Source organism: Corvus cornix, chromosome 14 (assembly GCF_000738735.6).
Source record: "Corvus cornix cornix isolate S_Up_H32 chromosome 14, ASM73873v5, whole genome shotgun sequence".
Lineage (NCBI taxonomy): Eukaryota > Metazoa > Chordata > Aves > Passeriformes > Corvidae > Corvus > Corvus cornix.
In genome coordinates, this window is record NC_046344.1 from 2,100,356 (window position 1) to 2,124,421 (window position 24,066).

Consider the following 24,066-nt stretch of genomic DNA (forward strand, 5'->3'; position numbering starts at 1 on the left):
CAGTATTTTATAAGGCATTTAGATCAATGTATTGATTTTTCTGTTTAATTTCAGTTATTGAAAGTTGATTGAATGGAAACTATAAAGAACAGTTCTAGGGAAAAAAAATGGGGCCATGTCCAAATATTATATTGGTCCACTGTTCATCTTTTGGGATATTTTCGCCTACTTGAAAAGTGTCGTGATGGTAATTTATCTCAAAGACCTTCCTAGGAAATGCTCGCAAAATGTTTTTAAAATCTTGTGTGTAACCTGGGCCTGAACAGTGTCTTTTTAATTCACTATGTAACTCAAGTATTAGCTTGAAAGGCATAGCAAGTATTTCCTTGTGACAGTAGCTGGCTCACTGAATTCATCACCTGGCTGTGTAAACAACGAAATTACAAAAAAGCACACCCAAACCCAGAAACCATTACTGACATTTCCCACTGACTGAGAGTTGCTTTAGACGTTAGGAGAAAATTCCCCCATGTGAGGGTGGGCAGGCCCTGGCACAGGTTGCCCAGAGAAGCCGTGGCTGCCCCATCCTTGGTAGTGTCCAAGGCCAAGTTGGACGGGGCTTGGAGCAAGCTGGGATAGTGGAAGGTGTCCCTGCCCACGGCAGGGGGAGCAACTGGATGGGCTGTAAGGTCCTTCCAACCCAAACCTTCTATGATTCTATGACATCCGTGGCCCACGCAGCTGTCACTGAGCAGGCCAGAGCGCACACCTCGGTCACGCCCTCAGAAAATGGGGAGGTTAAAGTTGGGTATCAGTAGAAGGCTCTTCCCCAGGAGGGTGGCTGGGCTGGAACAGACTCCCAGGGAAGTGGTCGCAGCACCAAACCTGACAAGAGTTCAAGAAGTGTCCGGACAACGCTCTCAGGCACATCGCGGGATTCTCGGGGAGTGTCCTGTGCTGGGCTAGGACTAGGAATCGACGATCCCTGCTGTAATTCCGTGAGCTCTCCGTGCGCTCCCAGCTCTCCGCCCCGCTCCGCGGCGAGGGGCGGGGCGGCGGCTCGTGAGGGCGGCTCGCGAGGGCGGGGCCGCTCCCGCGGCCACCGCGCCCCGCCCCCTGCGCGTGCGCAGCGAGCAGAGCCGCGCGCTGCCGCAGCCCGGCGCGGCCCGGCCCGGCGCACGCGCGGTGGTGACGCCCGGCCGCGCGCCCCGCCCGGCGGGCACGCGCAGCGCGAGGAGGCGGCGGCGGCGGCGGCGCCCGGGCGCGGCGCGGCCGCGGGAGCGGGGGCGGGTTTATGGCGGCGGCTCTGTCCGCGCTCGCTGCCAGGCTCTCCCAGTCGGCCGCGGCCAGGTCCTACGGCGTGTTCTGCAAGGGGCTTACCAGGACCCTTCTCATCTTCTTCGACCTGGCCTGGAAGCTCCGCATCAACTTCCCCTACCTCTACATCGTCGCCTCCATGATGCTCAACGTGCGGCTGCAGGTGGGCGGGGGCGGCGGGGCCGGGGCGGGCTCGCGTCCCGGTGTCAGCGGCCGGGCCCGGGGCTGGTTCGCGGCCGCTGCCCCGAATAACGAGTGCTCGTCCCCGCGCCGGGGCGGGGGCTGTGCCCTGCCCTGTGTCACCCCGGGCGATGTCTCCTGGGTTGTGCTGCAGCCCCGGAGCCTTGCCCTCGTCGGTGGCCAGCTGTGAGTGCCCCGCTGTGCTCCTCGCTCTGCGTGTTAGCAGCAAACGTGTCGCCTTCCTGTTCCTAAGACATAGCTGACTTAAATACTGGGAATAAACTGTGAATATGTGCACTTTGATAGCGCGCTCCTGACACCAAGGAGCGAAGAAAACAATTTCCTTCTTCTATTTTTTTTTTTTAATCAAGAACAGTTGCGGCAGAGAAAACGCAGCCAGTTTTAAATACCAATGTTACTGCATGAAAAAGATGGTTCAGATTTAATTTGTATCTCTCCAGTTTTGAACCTGTTTCTACAAAACATGGAACTCTCTAACACAGCTTTGACCTGTTGTAGGGTAGAAGTTTCATTGTTTTTGTGATGAAATGAAAGATTTACTTTTAACTTAACTGGCAACAGAAGCAGGCTATGCACTGTCACTACAAACATCTCTTCTAGCCAAGGATTGGCACTCTTCGTAAACATAGCTGTAATGAAAGTTTTGACATCTGGCCGGTGGCCAAGTATTGAAAGACAAGTCTGGTTGGAGTTTGTTACTTGTAAAAGATAATTTGAAATGGGAAGAGATCAAAGTATGGCATATCCTATTTTTGTTTTGGGAATTTGCCCTAAAGTTCTGAAGCTTGAAAATAAGCCACATGGCCAGGAGTGGTACACGTAGCTTAGTAACCCTGGTAGCTGAAAAAGCCTTGTCTTTGCTGGTTATCAGTGTTGGGACAGTCCTTTGATTGTGCTACAGCTGATACCTGCTAACTGTGCTGGGGCAGCCAGTCTGACCAGTTCCCTCCCCTCCAGGAAGCTGTTCTTGGTACATTGTTGATTTCCAGTGTTGTGTGTCTGATTTCAGCTTGCACTTCTGTTTACAGGAGGATGACTTTAATATTAACCTTTCATGCTGAGCCTCTAATCAGTCCCAGCCTGTGTTTCTATTGGTTAAGGGAAATGCTGCTGTTACACAGCGAATCTCTCTGGCTGCTCGTTCGCTGACTCACTTTCATGCCTGTCACCAAAAGAGAGCTTGTAGCAGATTAAACTGAAACTACAGAAGGCGGCTGGTGTTTGAGTATACTTCCTAGCCCTCTGGATGTGCTCAAGCAGCCTGTAGGGAGATTTGTCTGTTGGGACAACTGTTACTTTCTGTAGCTGGGTTATTCTTTCTGTGAAAGATTTTGAGTTATTTTTGGTTCTTTATAGTGGGAACTAGGAAACTGGGGTATCAGTGTAATAATTTCCTGCATTCTTTATCTTTAGGTCCATATTGAGATCCATTAACTTGTGATTTGGTGTGCTGCTTGCACTGTATGCTGCAACTAGTCAGTCACACTCTTCTTCAAATCCAGCCTGTTGTGAAGCAGCAAAGCTGTGCTCGTGTGCTCTAGGACTATGAAGAAAGAAGATTTTACCCAGAAACGAGTACGTGACGATGGCCCAGATCATCACAAGCCAGCAGCTCATCTGACACATGTGCATTCCATGTTGGACAGTTCTCAAAATCATCGTAGCAGTTTACAAGAATTATATAACATCGGGAATTGTTCTCTCTTTAATAATATACCTCTGCCTTCTGGTGGCAAGGAAATGCCTCTGAGCTTCAGTGAATCAGCAGGGACGAACTCAAGTGCAGCTGCTCCTTGGAAGGATTCATTTCATCTGCATTTTTCTTCTGGGAAAGACAGTCTCGATAGGGTTTCTCACTGCATCGATGGTATCTCAGTAACAGGCTGGCTGGAAGAAGCTTGTAGCATTTCTGGAGACTTCAGCTCACGCTGCCCAGGAGACAACTTTGTATGTTTTGCACAATTCTGGCTGGGAAATTTGCAGTATAATAAAAACCTGTGGTTTCTGGAATTAGAAATGAGCAGTGGCAAAGAGAATGAATTGCAGTTTGCATTTTTTAAAGTATTGGAGCTTGGTGGACTTCTTGATCCCTGTTCTAAGAACAACTATGCTGTGGGACTCATAAACAACCAGAAACCATGTTTTTCTCTTTGTTACTTAAACCTTGTATCTTCAGAGCAAACACCTGGATATGAGCAAATGCTTTTGAATATACAATATGTGACTAATACTTTTCACATCATACAGCTAGTGATCTCTGTGCTAGCTTTTGCACTAGCAGGTCTCTGGTGTGCAGTAGCGAAGGTAAAAAAATACAGAGATTTTAGTAACTACTTTTTTTAATATTAGCAGAAAATAAGAGACAAGGTTACAGTTCAGGTTTTAGTGAGAAGTAGATAGGTAAAGTAAAAATTATAGTTGTGTAATTGCTAGTTAAACTAGCTGTTAGAACAATAGGGACTTTTTTTTTGTAAGGAATAGCTGCATCTGAGTAAAGAACTTCATAATCTTCAGACTCTTTGGGACTTCTGCAGGTCTGCTGTTAAACTAAACTAGAACCCAATTTGATTAGCACAGATCCTTTGTTTTCTTTAGAGTTTGTATTGGTGGAGTGTTCTGGCTAGTACTATTTATAACCATTTCCAATGAAACTTGTTTCTTGTAGAATTGAATTCCTGCTCTGAATTCAACAGCAACTAATATATCAGTCCTTAAAACACTTGGAACTGGAAAGCTGTTGGGAGGGTGGTCTTCAATGCAGCATAATTCTCAGCAGTGTTCACTGCTCTGTTTTAACAATATCTTGTGAGCTTTATTGTGCTACAATAGACACTGTAAACTTTCTAAAACAATTTTTTTTTCCTTGAAAAAGTGATTGTTATTGCTGAAGTACATTAATAACTTCTGGGCCTATTCACTTTGGCTTTGGGACAGGCTTCTAACAATGAGGTTTGCCAAAGAATGGGGCAAATGTGCTGGACTCCATAGAGCTGCTGGTGAATAGCATTTTGAGGAACAGGCTTCTGTTGGCACTTCAGTGAAGTAACTCATTGTGCAGTAGGTGAAACTTTGGATTCAATGTCCAAAATTCTCAACAGAGACATTGCTGTAGATGGGCTTAATGTGCTTTAAAGGTTCACGTAAAGAGGGAGGTGTTGGTGTGTGAGTTAGGATGCATTTTCAGCTTCCCCTTCACCCTGACTAAAAAGTGAGGACTCAATGTGGAGTAAAGCCATGCCAGTGATTCACACACTAGGTATCCTTTTTGCCAGCTGGTTTTGCTTCATCTTGGAAAGAGGGAACGTGATGTTGCATTTAGTTTAAACTGAACTTACCTGGAAAGCCAGTAGAATTCCCAGTGTGGTGTTTATTGGGCTGTTAGCACACATGTGTAGAGAAGTCCTTGATTACGAAGATGAGATGCTGGTTATCAGTGTTACAGGGAGAAATGTTGGAAACTTTTAATCTTATTTGAGTACTGAAAATAAGATCTATTACTTTTTATGTTAAATGATATGTTGTGTTTTCATTATCCCCATTGGCTGATTGTTTCTTTTGGATGCTAAAAGAGATGAAAGGCCACTTACTTTAATTTAGAAGATAAATTTTTCCCTGGTATTTAAATGATTGTTTAACTTGTAGACTTTTGACCATGCAATTACCTGTTATGAAGTGAGCAAAAGCCCCAAAATCATACTGGATTATGTATTGTAAGTACAGTAAGTATTGACAGCAACAGTTCCCTCTTAGTCAAGCCATTCACTCTCATCTCCACTGCTGGAATTTATCAGTCTTGCAGTGAGTAGTATTAACATGTGGTATTGCAGAGGTTCAGGATTCTTGAAGTGATGTGGATCTGAAATCCCAGAACACCAGAAAAAAAGGCTCTTCTCCAAACGTCTGTGGCGTGGAGTTACGGTGTTAAGCTGCTGTGTGCCTGTATCTTGACTCAAAAAACCACTTGGCAGAGCTGAGGGCAGAGGAATGAAGGCAGGGAGGGGAGGGATTGGAGCCTGTTAAAGCTGGCTTGATTGCTAAAGACATGAGCAACATTGTGCAACTCCATGTTAACCTCTCTAAGCAGCTCCATAGGTACAGCCATACTCTCCCTGTATGGTGAGCCTTACCTTAAGTTGTGCATGAACACAGTCCTGCACCCAAAAGTTGAGTGCTTGGACTTCTGTACAAAGGATCAATTGGCACAGCTGTACCTGCAGTTGTTACTTGAGACCCTGTTTGTGCAGCTGACTGGTTTGGCCTGGAACATTCTCTGCTGTATGTCATTTGGGCACTTCATGTTTTGGGAACCACAGTTACATACAGGAACTTGCAGCTGAGACTGTCAGGTTAATGGGCAAAAGGAGTAGCTAAAGGCATAAAACCATGAATCCAGTTTTTAATGCTCCTATTTTTCATTGTGATTTTAAAGGGGGGGGGAATGAAACATGAGAGACACCACCAGTAAAGTAGAATTTAAATGTGTGTACAGCAGAGTGCCAAGGGTTTTCTCCTTATTGATGACAAGCCTATGCAGGAGGAGATCCTGGAATGTTGAACTGTGTTACGTATCACAGTCCTGTTTTAAGCAAAGTCTTGTTTGAGTGCGTGGCCTTTCATCACTTATTACAGGATCACTTTAAATACAACACAGCTAAGTGAAATGATGGATGGTTGTTGTGTATTATATGTCTATTGAACATAAGATACAAAGAATAAGTCTTAAGTGAGTGGATTTAATCCATTTTAAGACAGTTTATATACCTTGCCTTGAATTTTATTGCTTAAAACCTAAAGGGTAATTTTAACTTGAACATTCCTTCTGAAATTCAAATAAAGGATAGTTTGGTATGTTAAAATCTCATGTAATATACTGCACTTTAAATCTGGGGAGGCCATGGATTGATTGAAAGCGCTGTTCTTGCAGTAAAAGAACTGTCTGCCCTGACAATGTTTAAATGGCTTTTCCTGTCTGGAGGGAGAATAGGGAACCTGAAGGATGGCATCCATCCTTTGAAACTATAGATAAATCTAACACTATATGGTTTATGCCATTGTTTTCTTCCTATAGATGTTTTGATACTAACTCATCTCAAAAGATGGAAGGTATCCTGGCCAAGAACCAGTTTGCGTGGAGTTTCATGGCTTCACTACACCCAATGTGGAAAATTTTCTGAGTTAATGTGCTGTTAGGGCTGAGACTGGCTCAGATGATTATTATAGTACAGAAAAATAACATTCTTAGTAGGGGGTAAGGGACCTTTATACTCAACCAGGAGTTGCCTTTGTATTTCTGTATTTTGTCTCTCATCCTGCTCTAGAAAGAGGTTATTTCTAAGCAAAATGCCAGGGTTCTACTAAACAACTTGTGCTTTCTAAAATTTCATTGATTAGTGTCCAGATCCTTCCTGCACTACATAGCAGAGTTTTATTTCTGCCTTTAGAAAAGAAGAAGATACTCAATATTTAGAGAATTTCCTAGTAGTTACACTCGAGTGAAAATTTACTATATGGTATACTGCTTTGAGAAGAAAATATACTTTTAAATGTGTGTGCACAGAGCTCTGCATGTAGATAAAAAGTGTTTTACTACAGTATGATGTTGGGATGCTTATGCAAATGCTTCTTTACTTTCTGACACTGCAGTGCAAAAAGCAGCAGAGACGGTGGTGTTACTTCTCCGTGTGGTTTTAGCCAGTGCAATCCGAGCAATCGTGTGTTTGCATCATCCTGCACAGGAGACAGTTCTAGCTGTAGACATTTTTTAGCCTTTTGCTTTTTCAGTGTTGAGTTTGTTTTTGTTGCTGTTTGAGGTTTGGTGGTTTGTCTGTTTGTCTGTGGTTTATTTCTCTTTTTCTGAAAGTTATTTTTAGGATTATAAAGACTGCACTTTCTTAAACTTTGCCAAAGTTTGCTTCCTTTCTCCTTCTCTCCACCTTTGCCCCTTATAGGTATACACATTTAATTTTTGGAAGAAACAAGCCTGTATGTACTCTCCTAATATATCATCTTATTGTCAGGTTGCTACTTTTGTTTTTATGGCCTGGTCTTACATATATTCCTGTCCCTATGATTTCTCAGCATAAGCATATGCTGATATTTTGTTCCACCTCAGAAACAGTGTCCTATAATTAATTATGCACAACAAATTGACAGAAACCATGAAGAGATGTAAGAGTCCTAGTCTCTCATAGTCTCTCATTAGGGTGTATGACAGGTAGTATAACTGGCAGAGCAATATGTAGTCAATGGGACATATTTCTGCTTTTTTTCTCTTCAAAACAGCTGCTTTAATTAAAATCCAATATTTAATTTGCATGTGTGGTACCTCTGTCAGCTGAGAATTGCAGCTAGAATTTGGGGCTTACAAAATACAGTAAGGTCAGAACTTAAATAGTGTAACTTCTCAAAAAATTAAAGAGTACATTCACGTGAATATTTTGAAACCTTTTTTTTTTCCCCTAAGAGTGCACAGAATAAAATGTGTTCTGACACTTTTCTGTGATGCACAGGCAGTAACTGAGGGCAGGGGGGATCCTTTTTAGACTGCAGAGCCTCTAATCCTCATGGAAGAGATGCATTTGATAGAACTTTAAAATAAACCAATGTTGCCTATGAAAATACTGATACTTATTATCAACTCTCATACTTAAATTACAGGGTCATAGATATCAATCTCCTGACAGTGTGAAAATAAAATAAGAATAATAAATACAGAAGTGCTAGAATAATGTTATCCTTTACTAGCCTGCACTGGTAAAAGCAAATCCTATTGTACTTCGAAATTAATCCTCTACTGCCTCCAAAAACCTCAATTACCTTAGTCTTTTTGGAATTAGTGATACAGGATTCAGCCTAAGATGGTTATTTCATTGTTAATGATGAAATAAATTTAAAAGCTAAAACATTTTAGAAAATGACCAGAGAGGTTTCCACAAAGTAAATCTGCCTTGAAAAGGTCCATTTTATTTCTGTGATCTCTATGTATTTGTAGTCTGTTTTGCAAATTCCTTCCTTCTTCATGGAAGATCTGTATAAACCTGATAGCAAAAGTGGTCAAAACCAAAATTGCGTAACTAGCAGTGTTTAATTTTCTGTTTGTAGTCAATTTTAGCTATTATCAAACATTACACCTAAATGTAATTCAAGCTTTTGTTCTTAAAAGTAGGGAAGTCTAATATTCAGTGCCTGATTCATCACTTGAAGTTGAGTGAAACCATTTATTGAAAATGGGTTCTGCTGCCTGATAGTGACTAATTTTCAATGCTGATACTCAATACTTCCTGTAAACTGTGATGTCATCCCTGCAGAACAATTTTAGTCTATGGCCTTGCTCTTTGGCCCTATTTTTTTTAATTCTTCTTATTTTTTTTATTGCAATGTGGGAGGTGGAGAAGGCTGGCACAAACCATTTTTTTTTTTTTTTGTTCCAGAGAAAGATGTTTACAACTTTGTATGTATTTTTAAAATGTATTGTGACACTTTTAACTTGGGAGAGAAGTTTCCATAGTAGACTTGAAACCTGAATACAGACTTTTGAATATTGGGAGTGCTCCCCAAGCTGCCAGAAGCTCTTGACTGCGATGCTGCTCGCTCACACCACAGGAGGGAGTTACACATCAGTCTTTGGAGTATGTGGAGTTACAGCATTGTTAGTACTTCTTAGTACAGTGCATTTCAGTTTGACTTGTCTTATGGATTGTCACTGCAAATAGGTTAATGTACAAAATCAATACACAGCAGTAATGTATTGTAACTGTTTACAGCTGAACTCAGAGTACCAATGGATGGGTTTTGTCAAGCTATTTAAAAACAGAAATAAAAATCTTTTTTAAAAGACACGAGGTGGTTTTGGTGCTTCTCACTGCAATTTTTCATTGTATAAATTGTATGGATGTACTTAAGGAGATTGTGTTTCTGACAATATAAAGTCAGACAGTGAGTGCCTTTTTCAGAGGTACACTTTGAGAGATCTGTGTTTACAGAAACAAAGCAAATTTAAAACCTCTGTGAGAATAAAAGGGCTCGGTGCTTATACCTGACCTTGGGGATTTGGTATTTGAACTCAAGGCTAGCTTAATGATGTTAGCCACATTATTCATTCATAAGCATTCTTTTTGCACACTTTTTTTTTTGGTGAGAAACCTTAACAAGCCAGTTACTTTCAACGTAATTCCAAGGTATTTCCTAACTAGCTCCAGTCTTGCAGCACAGTTTCATTTTAAAGGGGAAAGCAAACCACGGTAAATACATGTAATGGCCATAGCCCCTCTCTTGCATCATTGAGGATAAACATTGCTGGGTGCTTCTCTGCACAGTTAAAATCACCAAGATATTAACAGATATGCCAGAACTCTTGTTTTTGCTGAATGAAATATTCCCATTAATGGAGCAGAATAAACATGTACCCTCTGCTTAATGTTGAACATTTAAAAAACCATACTAAAACAGGAGCCACTCACCCTTCAGAGATGTCTATTCTGAAAGCTGCTATCAGGTGGCATTTTGATTCTAAACTCAAAAAACTTAAGTTTTTGTTTGATATGGGGGTCCTTTGCTGCCACAAGTGATACGTTTTGAGGAAGTATGTTATTGTTATGGGCTGTATTCTGAAAAGAACTGGTATTGGCAACCCTGAAGAAAAGGCTGATACTTTAAGTACAGAATTAATATGTACTATTTTTCTTAATGATGAGTGCTGAGATCATATTGTCCCTCAAAACAAGCATTTAAACAGGAAAAAAGGAGGGGGGACAAAACTGAATATAATAATCTAATAAAGTTCTGTAAGGTTTTGGCATGTGGTTAGATCTCCATGGTTAAGAAAGTGTTATCAGTGCTCCCTGCACATCACTGTAGGTTCCTCATGGCTTTTGGAATTTGTGTGGCAGATCCTGAAGCAGTACATTGTAACCTTTGGGTCTCCAGGATGTTCCAGCCACCCACTGTGACCGTAATATGTTACAGCCTTAATTACTCATGTTGTCATCTCTTTCAGATGGTTTACCAGTAGTTTTATATACATTTATATAATTGGGCATGATACCTGCAATGGGGAATGCTAAGGAACTCTGAATACTGAGAAATAGACATGCTACTGTGTGCATATCTCTTCCTATTAGGATCTGAAAGGCTTTGAAGTTGGATTCAAGCTGGTGGCCTATGACTTTGTGGTAGTCTCTTTGTTCATCTCATACTGTAAAATTCTGTAAGAGCAACTCGTCTGTACGGAAGCCCAAATTTCCTCTCTGCAAATCTGAGATTGCCAGAGGAACCTTTTAGCAATTTCCACTCATCACAACATTTATCTCTTCAGTATGTTTCTTAGCTCTTGCTTTTTCTGGCAGATATTATAGCAGCTTAAAATTTAAAAACCCCAAAACCTCAAACACAAGTACCAAAGATTCTGCTGAAGATACTCATATTTCTTAAAGAGACAATTTTTTAAAAGTGGAGTGCTTTACCTTCCATTAAAAAAGAAAGTATTGGATGGGGTTTTTGTTATCAAGAAGTGTGGTGTGTTTGTAAAAAGTACTTGTAAGTCTTGAACGTTAGGAAGTGCTTTGTCTATTTGTTATCACAAGTATGTTTTAGACAAATCAAAATATTCCTTTATTTATCTTTAACCTTGTAGTTCAAAGAAAAGAAAAGAAAAAAACCAAAACAACCACATTTTGGAATTCTTTCAAGTATTATGTTTTGTTAAAAGTGTCCCCAAGGGCAAAGGACCAAAACCAACACAGACCTCTTGCTCACTGAACAAAAAGTCAGCAGCAATGACAAGCAGGATGTTTTTGATGCTTTGTTGGTTTTTTTCTGGGGCTAGTGGCTGAAGCCCTTAATCACTTTAGCTGGAAGTTATTCACGAATAACCCTTCTGAGTTCAGTAATCCTGTCTTGCTTTGTATCATAAAAAATCTTTTCTACAGCAGGGATTCCTAAATTGCTTCTCAGATCTCAGCCTTGCATTCCAAGTAGTGCATGCTGACTGCAAGCACGTATGACCTGCTCCAGAGCTAGAATAGTTACAGCATTTCCAATTTCTGCCTCCTTCAACAGAAAAGCATTTAAGATTAAAACAACAAGAAATATTTTATGATGTTGTATAGCACCTCCTTAAGGGTTCGCTTGTACCCCTTCAGGTGTTTCTCACTTTACGTCAGGTTTGTAGATGCTGAATTTTCTATCACGCTGAAAATCACAGACTAGCACAAAAACTTGTCAAAACAGAATGAAAATTCAAACCTTTTTTGAAGTTGGACAGCCTTCTTTTATCTTCTGTTCCCTCTAGCTGCTTTCTGAGTGAGAACATCTGTACAGACTACAGCAGGTTTCAAGTCCTTCACTTTGATATACGGTGTTATGTTCCCAACAATCTGTTGCTTAAAATAAAAGCTGTCTGGTCTGTGTTGTCACTGTCAATCATAATTTTCAGAGCTCTTCCTCACATTTTCTTTCTGGTTTATAATCATTCGTTTGCAGTTGACAGCTGTATCTTCTGCTTTCCTTCTCTTTAGCTAAACTACTTACTTGCCAATGCTAGCAAGCAGAAGTCTGCAGAGTTTTTCATCACTGGATATTTTGTTACAGTCAGTTCATCAAGCATTTTTGCTACTTGCTCAATTTACAGTTAATTCTAATATATCTTCATAAAGTATCCATAAGGAATTACAGAATGGATTTTTGAGCAGCTTCTCTTTCATCACATAGGAAGTGGTTTTTCTGAAGGCCCCTATTGAAACAGCACTGCCCAAAGGTTTGATTCCATTTTGTATATGGCTATTGTTACTATAGTTAGTATAAAAGGATGCTTTTATAAATGAAAATACCTCTGGTCAGTGATTGTTATTCACATGTGCTTGTTAAATTCAGCAGGTGATCTGCCTCTTCTGCCTCCTAGCAGATATTCCAGCCATGATCAGATAATGGGATACACAAGATGATTCCTCTCAGCCTAACATGCAAACCTGAGAGGCAAGGAATAAACTCATGGAGAAAAAACCAGAAAGACCAACCAATTAAAAAAAAAAAGTGTTTGAACATATTCTTGGCTTAAAGTGATAGATCATTTTGCCAGAAACATGGGATGAGAAGGTATGAATTAAAACTTGAGACAGGGGGCAACCTAGCTATGATTTTCCTTTATAACAGGAACTGTCAGGTCATATCACACAAGGAGGGTGGGGTTAATTAAGGACTGGAAATGGGCTCAGAGGAAATAAAAAAAAAGCACAAATATTTTACAACCTTTTGTGGAAGAGGAAAATCACACTTCTACTATTATTCCCCCAGAGGTATTTCTGTTGTCCTTCCAGCCCTACATGCACCTTATCAGAATGCTACATGGAGAAAGCAAAGTTGGGTTTTTTTTGTTTTGGTTGGTTTTCTTTATTTCAGAAAGTGTAATCAATAAGAAAAGAAATCTGATAGTAGGATTTATCTGTCTAAGTACCTTAGAGTGGTTTCAGTAGGACAAATCACAGCTCCAATCCTGTAATCCAATCACACAAGATCAGTACTGATGTCTAGCCCTGTTGACTTAATCAGAGCTCTGGAGCTGAGGATCTGCCTGCGTGAGCTGAGCCACAATGCCTGGACTTGGTGATTTATGGGAATATCATTAAATTTAGTCTGGGTTAAAAGTGCAGCCCTACCCACAGCAGAGTCAATGTGAATCTTCCCAGCCATTCAAACTGAGACAGTATCATGTTCCTGAAGGGCCTTGAAATTCATTGCATCCATTCCAAATACCGTGCTCTTCATAGAACAGCCATCCTTAAGTGTATTATCTTGGAAAAAAGAGTCAGCATTTACCAACTGAGAACTAGAAAAATAAAATACACCATGTCTAAAGTTATAGCATATGGATGGTCTTCTAAGAGAAATTTCCTCGGAATTCCAGTTTATAAAAGGGTAACATTTGCTACTTTATTTGAATGATTAAATTGATAAAAGCTTTTGATAAGACTTTTTACAAAGCTTTAAACTTACTATTTCTTTTTAATCTTAGACATTCTCACATGAACTGCTCGAAGTAATTGTTAACAAGGTTATTAAAGCTTTTTATGCAAAGGAAGTGTACCTTTTTTATTTCCTGGAGAACTAAATTCTGATTTTTTTCTTTCTCAGCTACACATTATTCATTTGTGATATACTGGGTATTATATCACTTTGCTTGATGTTGGTGCTGCAGTTAAACATAATTTTAATATTTTTATCTACTGCTGCTGATCAAGAAAATACACTGGAGTATCTTCTTGAAATGGAGAGTTAATGAAGTCACACCAAAATTAATTATAAAGTCCTTACAAGAAATTAGGCTGTTAGAGAAGAAATGGGTATATTTTCAGAGCACCTTTTCTTGTCACAGTTTAAATAACAATACTTCTTTTTTCAAATTAATCTGACAAACATTGTTAAGTTATATAATTTCTTGTCACTGTAAGGAAGAATCTACAGTTACTTTGGCCAGTTATGCTAAATTGTGTTATGACTGACACATTTATTGGCACAGCAGTGTCTCCTTGCCATTTCCACTTAGAACAGAAGATAGCCCCATCAAGAGTAAATTCAATAATTCAGGGAGAATGTCACATGACATCTCAAAAAGTTGCTATTGTTATCATGATAAAGAAGTACTACAGAAGTGTTAAACAATTGTTGATTGCTAGCAGAAGGGGACGAGACATTGTTTTAACGAGGCAGACTCCAAACTCAAAGGTGGAGTTTGTGTCTAAACTTTTACTAAGGGGCTCTGTAAGGAAATTAAAGAGTTCCCATTATTCAAGTGACTGTTGAATGTGAGTGGACAGGCCTCTGTTCAAAACTGGACTGAAACCAAGGTAGGATGTCCAACCAGCTTTGCAGCAGCATTCAGGGAGTATTTTGCTCATCATGCTCCCAGCACACCTGTAATAATGTGATCTAGAGATAAAAGACTATTTTGTTAACATAAAATACGAAATTGTAGTTTTCCTGACTGCATGTAGTAACTATATATAAACACATATATAACATACACATGCATTAGTATCTGCTTGTTTAGATCAAGGATAAATTTCTGCTTAAGTGCTTTCCATAAATGATTAAAAGTGCAGTAGAAAGAATGGAAACACACCCCAAATGTGTAGCCATAGGTGCTGCATGGTAAAAGCACACCTTTCTTTGCTGTTGTATAATTCTGGAATTAATACAGACCTTCCAAAAGCCCATTGTGATAAAGATACTGCTTTACTCATTGCTGTTGCCTATGGTCAGCATTCTGGAGTAACATCTTTTATTGATTAGCAGTTTAGATTTCTGAGAATACTGATTTATCTGCATTTATCTGTCATTACTTATAAAAAACCAATATTATCTCCTTTCTAATAGTTTCAAGGCATCATTTCATTATTTTAGCTGAAGAATATGAAGAATTTATCTCTTTTTAACTCATATCAGAATATCTCAGCTTCACTAAAACAAAATTAAAATGACATTTATAGAAAGGAAAGCTTTGTACAAATTATGCAGGAAGTCCAGACCATTTCAGGGAAAAGCAGCAGCTAGAAAAAGAACTGCCAGGCAACTGTACTTTGTAGAGAGTAAATATGGAAATTCCACAGAATCAAGCAGGACACTGGAGATTCAAATATAAGAAACATATAAAAATACTCCATACATTAAATCATGGAATGATTTATATGTATGGAGGAGATAATTACTCTGGTCAACAAGATGAAAAGGTTTTAACTGTGAATGAGATAATATTTAAGAACATAACTAGTACTTAGCAGTGTATTTATCTTGCAAATGTGATTAAGATGTTGAAAAAAATTATCAGTTTGTTTTAATTGTAGTTATCTGCCATCTTGTTTTTCAGGTTTGGAGTCTTTCATACCTGCCAAGCTCTGGAAAAGCCTTACAGAGTAAAGAGCAAGGGCATGATTTGGTTACTTACGAGAGTTTATCCATGTTCTACTGGATACCACTTCCAGCAGGAATACCAGAACGCAGGCCTTAGGAGGCCAGGGGGAGAGAACATCCTTGCAGGAAATAATTCATTTGTTCTCAGGTGGTAAAATAACAGAATTAAGTATCCCAGATTCTCAGGCTTTTGAAGTGTTCTCAATCAACAGCAGATTTCAAAGACTTCCATGTGAAAGTCTTTCAGGCGTAACTGTACTGTTATTCCCTAATGCTTTCAATTTTTTTCCCCACCAACATGAAAAGAAATGGAGAACATAGTCTATTTAAAAAACATATTCTTTATCCAGTGTGAGAACATTGAGCAGTCCACATTTACTTGAGCAGCTGTGCATTAAAGCTGCAGTAGAGTGAATAACTTTTTATAAAACATGCTTTAATAGTTCCACTATTTTGAAATAAAATTATTTCCTTTCAAAATACAGCTCCACCATCATTGTTTAATTTTGGATATTTGGGAATTTCATATATCCTGCTGAATGGCACACCTGATCGATGCACACATCCTTAAGAGGAGAGCTTGCATCTGTGCAAATGAGATTTCTGCTATTTGAAAATATAATGAAACTTTAAAAAATACACATTAAAAAGAAACAAAAAAATTTTAATTAAATTACTTTGTAGGACATTACTGTTTCAAATGTGTCTATTGTGTTTTGTACACGAAGTCAAATTTTTTTAATGTTACATTCCTTGTTTAGTCCAAAGCATGGCAATTTGCCAGCCTGAGCTTTTAGTGATAAATTCTGCTATACAAAGCAAAAGTTTTTATATGTGAGGCCACTTCCTTCTGCTATTTTATCATCTTCCTGGTTTTGTCTGTTTTCAATAAATGCCTTTGTATTTTCACATCTTTTATATGCTTGTATACACAGACACTTTCCTCTGTATTAAAACTGATAGTTGCAAGTTGTAAGGATAAAAAAGACAGACTGTTGACTTAAATTTCATTGCACTAATACACTATATGAATGCTTTTATGTTACAGTATTAGAAGACCTTAACATTGATATTAGAAGTATTTCCTGAATTTGGCAGTGGGATGGAGAGGCAGGGGTGTTGTTTCATAACAAGGTTTTGAAATGGAAATAATCTCTGGGTATGGCTACACTTGAGTACTACAGATTGGCACATGAAGGCTGGGCTCTCACAGTGAATATGCATTATTAAAGCATCTCAAATTTAAACATATTGAAGTTCAAAATATAAAAAGAAATTATGGTGGAGGCTGAACACCTCTCCTTTATCTGTCCTAAGGGGCTGAATATTTCTGCCTGAGGAGAAAAATCTAAAAATCTTATCAGTAAAGAGAAGCCATAGAGAGCCCTGCACACACAGTGGAACCCGAAGAATCTTGAAGGAAAGGAGAATTTGAATTAGGGGTGGTTAGAGGAGAAGAATGAGATCAGAGGGGGAAAAGTTGAAGTTGCAATGCAGTGATCTGGAAAAAAAGCTTCTGGAACTTACAAGAAAGAGAAGCTGTCCCTGCTGTCCCTGCCCATTTTAGCAGTCTGTCATGAATTCCTCTTTCCCACAAAAAATTGTTACCAAGGATGTAAGCTACAAATCATCACGTACTAATCTTTTTATGAAGACGGTTTTTTGTTGTTCTGTAGACCTATTGTTCTTTTGCAATCATATTAATAGACTAAAAATAACAAGGGCAGTTCTACCAGACTTAAATTCTGTTTCTGAAGAATTATTATTTTATACTGTGCTGATTGAGATCACAGAAATCCTTTTCTGACCACAGAAGTAGAAGGTACCAAATTCATCCTTCCTGTAACTGTACTGAGGTAAATGGAGTTACATAAGGAATTAATTTGACCTGTCTCCTCCATTTCCTTGGAAAAATTCTTTGTTTTAGCTCTTGCCAAGTTTTAACTTTGACTCTCCCTTGCTTAACATCTTCTTGTACCTAGAGACAGTTTTTCTTTCTTTAAGACTATAAAGAGAAATACAGCAGGGGAAAGATAATTAAGGTGAAGATCTGCTTTTTAAATTTTAAGTACACTTCAATTATGGTAAGAAAATGCCAAAACCTTTTTATTTGGTATAGATGTGTATGGGATTATTCTTACATCTGTGAGGATATGAAAGGTATAAAACAGTACATATAACCATGAGAGGGTAAGGGTCTAAGGAATGTTTTTTGGCATAAGACCCATGTGTTTATTTCTAACTGCAACAGCTGAAATAAACTTTGGTTAGATACCACAAGAATTTAAACTACTACACATCACCTTTTAACAAAGAATCATCCCCTTTCCCCTAGACTCGGCAGGTATATTCCAAAATAACCTATGAGAGAAGCTGAAAGCCTCCTCTCACCAGTATATAACCACAATTTCATGATGCAATAAATTTAATCTTTGGATGGCAATGTGGCATGAAATTCTTTGTACAAATTCAACCCAGCAGTACAAAGTTATTTAAAACCCAAAAGCCTCAAAAACAAGGACTGGTGAGTGGTTTTCCTCCTGATGGTTTTACATTAGTTGGTATCATCTGTCTTCCTGCTGCCAGTAAAAAGCCAGGATAAAGCTTGGTCTAAACACTAACTCACAGCTGGCTAACCTTGAAAGAAATGCAATTACATGTTCATATTTAATCTTGATCAATTTATTACCATTAGATGATCTAGTATTACACAGATGAGACATAACAAGCATGTAAGCCTGAGTATAGGCTCAGTTTGGGACGGGCTGAGCGTTGAGGGATCAGGAAGTGAAATTGATGGAGAGTCTGTGGTTCAGAATAAGGCTGGAATTATGCAGGGATATTGTCCCCACAGACAAACTTACAATCCAGCAGCCTCCCCTCCTTCTTTCCATACCATCTGTGTGTCACTGTCTACCAGTGCTGCAATTGTGCCAGTGCAACTGTTTGTGGGACCAGAGCGTGAATTTAATCAATGGAGCAACTCTAGTTCAAAGTGATTAGATTAGACATGACTTTATAAAAACCTGGATTGAGTGATCTGATTTAAGCGTGGCTTCACAAACAGCTGCACAAACAGCTCAGAGGCCACTAAAAGTCAAAATCATTAGTTGCCAGTTCCTGCTCCTGTCTGAATTTATGGCTCCATATTTATTAAACCCAGATTTGTGCACTGCTGACTAGCCAGCAGCAAGATTTGAGCCAGCTCATGTGGAGATATGCCATTGCATTTCACCCACTGGTGAATCAACAAGAGCACCTGGTGTGACCCTTCTTACACCGTGTGTCATGAGCAAGTACAGCTTGTCACTTGGCTGCCACGTGTGCCAGGGGATGCCAGCCCTGGTACACTGGGACTTGGCTGAGAAGGCTTCTTCAGGCAGAGAGGAGGAACTGTGGGGGCTCCCATCCATCAGCTGCTGCCATGTGCATGCAGCCAGAGCAGGACTCATGCATGATTTGCAGCCCAGCTGCAGCTCCCACTGTAGGATGAATTAGGAATTTTACATTCCCAGCCCTTGGTGAGACTGGAGAGTGGTATGTGAGAATACATCTAACCATGCCAAGCTGGGGTTAGCCAGCAGAGGGGAATTCAGACTGTGGCTACTTCTCAGGGTGGGAACAGTCTGGCCTTAATCAGCACATTCTCCTTTGAGAGTTAATTTACATCAAGTTCTTTCCTGAGATAGAAAAACCCTCTCAAGCTTCATGCAAAATTCCACCCATGATCTGGTTCAGCCCATGTCCTTTGAATCCAAGTCCTCTTTTTTCTGTTTTTTCTGCTTTCATGCTAGAAAGCATCCTGCTTGTGTCTAGTACTGTGCATAATTATTACAGGTAGAACATGTTCTAATGCAAAGTATATTTCAGATCAGAAGCATTACAGAGGTGCTGGACCTTTGCAATTTCTAATGCATTTTGTTTTCCTCACTGGGGAATTCTGGTGTTTTTTCCTCAATGACTCACAAGTGGCCTTATCGGTGTTACACAATGGAAACAAGCGCTGCCTTCCAAAACCAGTAATATTTGATGCTAGCAGTAGATAAAGCTCATTTAGAAATCTTAAAAAACCACAAACCCTCAAATGTGTCAAGACCAGGAATTTAAAATAAACTGCAAATAAAATTCAGGACGTGATTTCAAAGGTAATCTGAGAGAAACCCCTGCAAAATTCTTAGAAGAGAGGTATGTTTAATCTTGGGGGTTTTGACTATTTGAATGGAACTATCTTCCTATCCATACAAAAAAGCACTATTCATAAAAGACGTTTGACTTGCTAAGCTTTAGCTCTGATGTTCCCCAAAGCAATATAAAATACCTGCATGTAAATTTCTTTTGGCCTAAATGCAAGGTACAAGCACTTTTGAAACCTTTGAGACAACCAGAAAACAGGATTTTCTATAAAAATGTTTTTCCAGCTGAGAAAAATACGATACGTGTGACAACACAAACATTTTAAGAAACAATACATGGCTAAAACCCATCTGCCAAGCACAGGAAGTCAAAGAGTTTGCCTGAGGGGTTTAAGAGTACCAGATTATTCAAGTACTGATAAAAAAAAACAGGGAAAAAAAAAAGACATGCTGATGGACTAAGACTTTCCTGCATGGAAACTATTAAGCAATGCTTCTTAAAAAAGAATAACTGTTTGATTGTCTAGATTTGAAACAAAATTATTCTTTATTACAATGGCTGGGTATCAATGACTGATTCTATCAACAAGATGTTGTTTTAGGAAATGTAATGCTTGCACCATTTTTCTAAAAATGTGAGAGCATCTGTGTGAGCAAGTTGTAAAATCAACCAAACAAGTCTAGACTACAAAACACTGCACACCATCTGTATTGTTTAAGATGTATCTATATTCTTTGGGATAGACCTACATTCTTTAAGACAGATCTATATTCTCTAAGAATGTATTATCAAGATTGTACAGATGTTCATGTCTTTAAGATTAACTGTTCTCCCTAAGGGTAACTATCCTTCTTACCAAATCTAACAGAAATCACACTAAGCCAGAATTGCAAATTAGTCATGTCTTGCCTGAACACACGAAATGGGAATACCTGCATGGAAGTGACTGCCTCCTTCAGAAAGATTTCAAAGTCTTCCCTCCAACAGTAAGGAGCATTATTCCATCTCCCTGTGGCTGATACTGACGTCCAGCCTGATGGCCCAACAGTTACTTCATTTCTTTCTGCAATAAAAAAATCCAGAATTTTATTTCTTATACTTGAATACAATGCTACTATCCATGTATGAACATCTTCATAGCTCATGCTTTTGATTAGAAATAAAAACTTTATGAAATCTATAATCATATAGTTTTTATTTTCATTCACTACTCTTGGAATCTGGCTCAAACTGAAACCCACAGAAGTGGCTTAATATTTAATGAGCTTTATAGACCACAAAAATGTGATGTAAGTTTCAGTTGTCTTCACTGGCTCTCTGTGAAGGGACAAATGCCATAACAGATGTGCTCCTGAACCCTTAAAATGAAAAATGACATGATAAATTACTTCTTAGTGGAAACTGAATCAGAACAGTTACTGAACTATCCAAAGAGGGACCAAAAAAAAAAAAAAAGACAAAGTATATTACCCAAAAATTCTGCAAGCAACCACATTTACCATTGATGACTCAACCCTGCCAACAGCAGTTTTTGGAGAAAGCCCAATTTTCCACTAAAAATAATTTAAACAGACCTGCTATTAGACTATTACTTACATGAATGACAGACTATGAAGTTCTTCCAACACAGAAGGTTAGACTTGTGGATATGAAACTGCCAAACACACTGGTGGTAAAAACAGAGCTAAGACTACAGAAGACACTGCAAGAAAGGAAACAAAAAAAATCAAGCAATCTTAAGAAAACTGTTGATTGAAACTCTCAATAATATGAAAAAATAATTAAAATTCATATGTATTTCAAAGCAGAGGAACGAGCAAAATTCCAGAAAACAAAGCAGATGTGACAGAATTAATCACATGAGTAGGAAATAATCTATTGGAGTTTGTCTTAGAATTTGCTGAGATTGTAACCTGTATTGCTTCCTGGAATCTTTGTTGGTAAGGAACTACCCTGTGTTTAATGATAGTGGTGTTGTTGCTGTTGAATTGCCAAAAACCAGGGAGGAGTTCTGCTATGGTAGAACTGCTAGAGCTACGATGTAGAACTGTGACTGTAATTCTTTACTTGATTTTACACATTTTCAAAAAATCTACTCCTGACCTAGTTAGGTTTACAGCCAGACATGAGCTTTACTCTATACACAGGAAAATGAGGCAACAGGGCAAAAAGCTTGATCTTAAAAGTTTCTATGACACATCTCACCTACAGATTGAACAGCTTTGTCCACTAAAGCGCCTTGTACACAAAATTAACAGTTTTATGCTTAGAACATTTGTAGGATAAGGCCCATGCAAAAGGAAGTCTATTTATGATACACACAGCATGAATGAAAGAGTTTTAAGGAATATCTGCCATCCTTTCAAAGACACTCAGCCTTGAAGAGAACACTATAGTTTCAATACTCTTTTGTACTATGTATCATTAATAAGTCATCCTGCTAAGGCAGGACTGGAAAGAACAGATTCTCCTTGAGAGAGTATTGAATGACATCTATTCCAGAGTTCCAACACAGTAAGCTATATATTCAGCAAAATACTGAAAATTTCCCTGTTCAGGTTAATAACAAACGTATAATAAAGAACATTTTCCATATCTCATGAGTTTGGATTTGGATTTCACCAAGAAGTTTCTATAAAATATTACAGCTGGTCACTTGGAACTAGGACAGACATTTTTCATATCGTCTTTGTATAACAAAATAATTTTTATATTTGCTATGAATTGGGAGAGTTTTAAAACTAGTATTGCTTCCGTGAGGTGAACAGGAACTTTGCACTGAATGGGTGGGAGGAGGACTGTTCTCCACACTTCATTCTCCCCTGCTATTAGAATTAGTGATTAGGCTTTTTTATTTTGGACTAGAATTTTCCTCGTAGCAAAAGTATAGTAAGGGAGGGAGGGAGGGAGGAAGGAAGGAAGGAAGGATGGATGGAAGGAAGGAAGGAAGGAAGGAAGGCTGACAAACAGAAACAAGAACACAAAAGCATATACTTTATATAAAGGTGTAAAACAACATAAATGAAATGAAAGCAAACAATCTGTGATCAATTATAAAATTAGAATTTTTGTCATGAACCAGATTCCCCACTAACGTAAATGAACAGTTTGCTCAGTGTGCAAAAATATTCAGAGCCCGCTGTCAGTTCATCTGCATTAAGACTTATTTTAAACCATCCTGTAATAGCACTTTATAGACATGCATTTCAAAATAAATCTCTTACCAAGGTGATGCTTCTGTTTTATGTAATCATACCCTTTTTATAACTAACTTACTAAACTTATAACAATATTTAATATAAAATATGAAAGACAAAGAGGGGTATTTTAAAGGTTTATGATTTTTAGATGAGGTAAAACACTTTATCACCAGAGCAGCTGTCAGAGCCAAACCTCAGCTCTCAGCAAAATGGGCTGTAATAACCAGCTATTAGCAGCAGTGTCAAGAGGTGAGTGCTCCTGACACAGCTTCCTAGCCGGTGCTCTGTCCCGTGCCAGCCTACAAAAGGAAAATGAAAAACCCGGTATTTTCCTGTTGGCTGACCCTTTCCTCCCACAGCTTCCTTTCTGAATAAGATTTTGACACGAACAGTTTTTTAAAAATAATAAGGGGTGGCAGGAAGGAAGGAAGGGAGGGAGGAAGGGAGGAAGGGAGGAAGGAAGGGAGGAAGGAAGGGAGGAAGGAAGGGAGGAAGGAAGGGAGGAAGGAAGGGAGGAAGGAAGGGAGGAAGGAAGGGAGGAAGGAAGGGAGGAAGGGTGATGTGCGCCAGTACAGTTCTGCTTACCTTTATAGACTTTGGAGGTTGCTGATACCCTGACTGCCATGGTAGGAAACTCACTGAAGATCTTCTTTATTGAAGATTAAAGAAATCCCACAGATGCTATGGCTCCTAGGGCAGTTAACCAGGAGAGTATTTTCTGTTATCCACACACACAATACTCACTGAGACAAATCCCTGCACCGCCCATGGGGCACAGTCCCACTTCTACACCAGACTCTCCATGACCCCTGTGGCAGTGGGAGCACCCAGCACCAGGCCCAAGAACAAGGAGCAAGCAAGAATCAGCAGAAAACATGCAGAAACATCAGATGTCTCGGGCTCTTTTTCAGAGACTTCAACCCACCTCGTCCCCCTTCACCACGCTGCTTCAGGCCAGCTCAGCCCTCACCTTCCAGTCTCCTCCCGCTCTTCCCCGCTTCACTTTAAAACGGCCCAAGGAGTCTTTAGAACCCCACAAAAGAGCCAGGGGCTGTGCAGACATCTTCTCGCTCTTGCAGACCCCAAAACACCACCCCCACCGACATGAACCCAAGTGACACAACCCAGGCTCCTCTCGCTCCCGACCGCCCCGGCGACCCCCGACAGCCCCCGGGCAGGTCGCTTTAGGGGCCTCGGCGCTGCGGGGCCGCGCCGTGCGGGACCTGCCAGGGACGGAACACCGCAAAGGGCAGACGGGAAAGAGGCTCCGCTGCGCCGCAGGGCTCGGCCGGGGCGCTGAGGGGGACGGGCAGCGCGGCGCTGGCCGCGATCCCGTGGCGCGGGGGTGGCGGCGGAGGGGCCGGGCGGAGCC

At 39.8% G+C, this 24,066-nt stretch overlaps 1 protein-coding gene and 1 long non-coding RNA gene across 8 annotated transcripts; one reads left to right on the forward strand and one right to left on the reverse strand.

Annotated features, from left to right (window-relative positions):
* Nucleotides 1-1,194: 1,194 nt before the first annotated feature.
* Nucleotides 1,195-9,294, forward strand: LOC120410790 (small integral membrane protein 10-like protein 2A). The gene is made up of 2 exons (XM_039560213.1): nucleotides 1,195-1,420; nucleotides 2,872-9,294. Exons 1-2 carry the CDS (start codon nucleotides 1,235-1,237, stop codon nucleotides 2,890-2,892), a joined length of 207 nt encoding a protein of 68 aa, XP_039416147.1. The 5' UTR covers nucleotides 1,195-1,234; the 3' UTR covers nucleotides 2,893-9,294.
* Nucleotides 7,990-24,040, reverse strand: LOC104684853. 7 transcript variants are annotated; one of them, XR_005603128.1, is made up of 5 exons: nucleotides 23,620-24,040; nucleotides 23,280-23,384; nucleotides 21,091-21,196; nucleotides 20,427-20,557; nucleotides 7,990-12,422 (listed from the first exon to the last, which is right to left on the reverse strand). It is a non-coding gene; the product is annotated as an uncharacterized LOC104684853 (long non-coding RNA). The 7 variants fall into 7 exon arrangements; XR_005603124.1 differs by lacking the exon at nucleotides 7,990-12,422 and adding an exon at nucleotides 12,429-13,244; XR_005603127.1 differs by lacking the exon at nucleotides 7,990-12,422 and adding an exon at nucleotides 13,771-14,364.
* Between the last annotated feature and the right edge of the window lie 26 nt (nucleotides 24,041-24,066).

What these genes read in the sequence shown, in the direction of transcription:
- LOC120410790 (XM_039560213.1), top strand. Translation starts at nt 1,235, where the DNA reads ATGGCGGCGGCTCTGTCCGCGCTCGCTGCCAGGCTCTCCCAGTCGGCC. An exon ending in TGCTCAACGTGCGGCTGCAG is followed by an intron (nt 1,421 to 2,871) that starts GTGGGCGGGGGC and finishes CTTTATCTTTAG; the next exon opens with GTCCATATTGAGATCCATTA.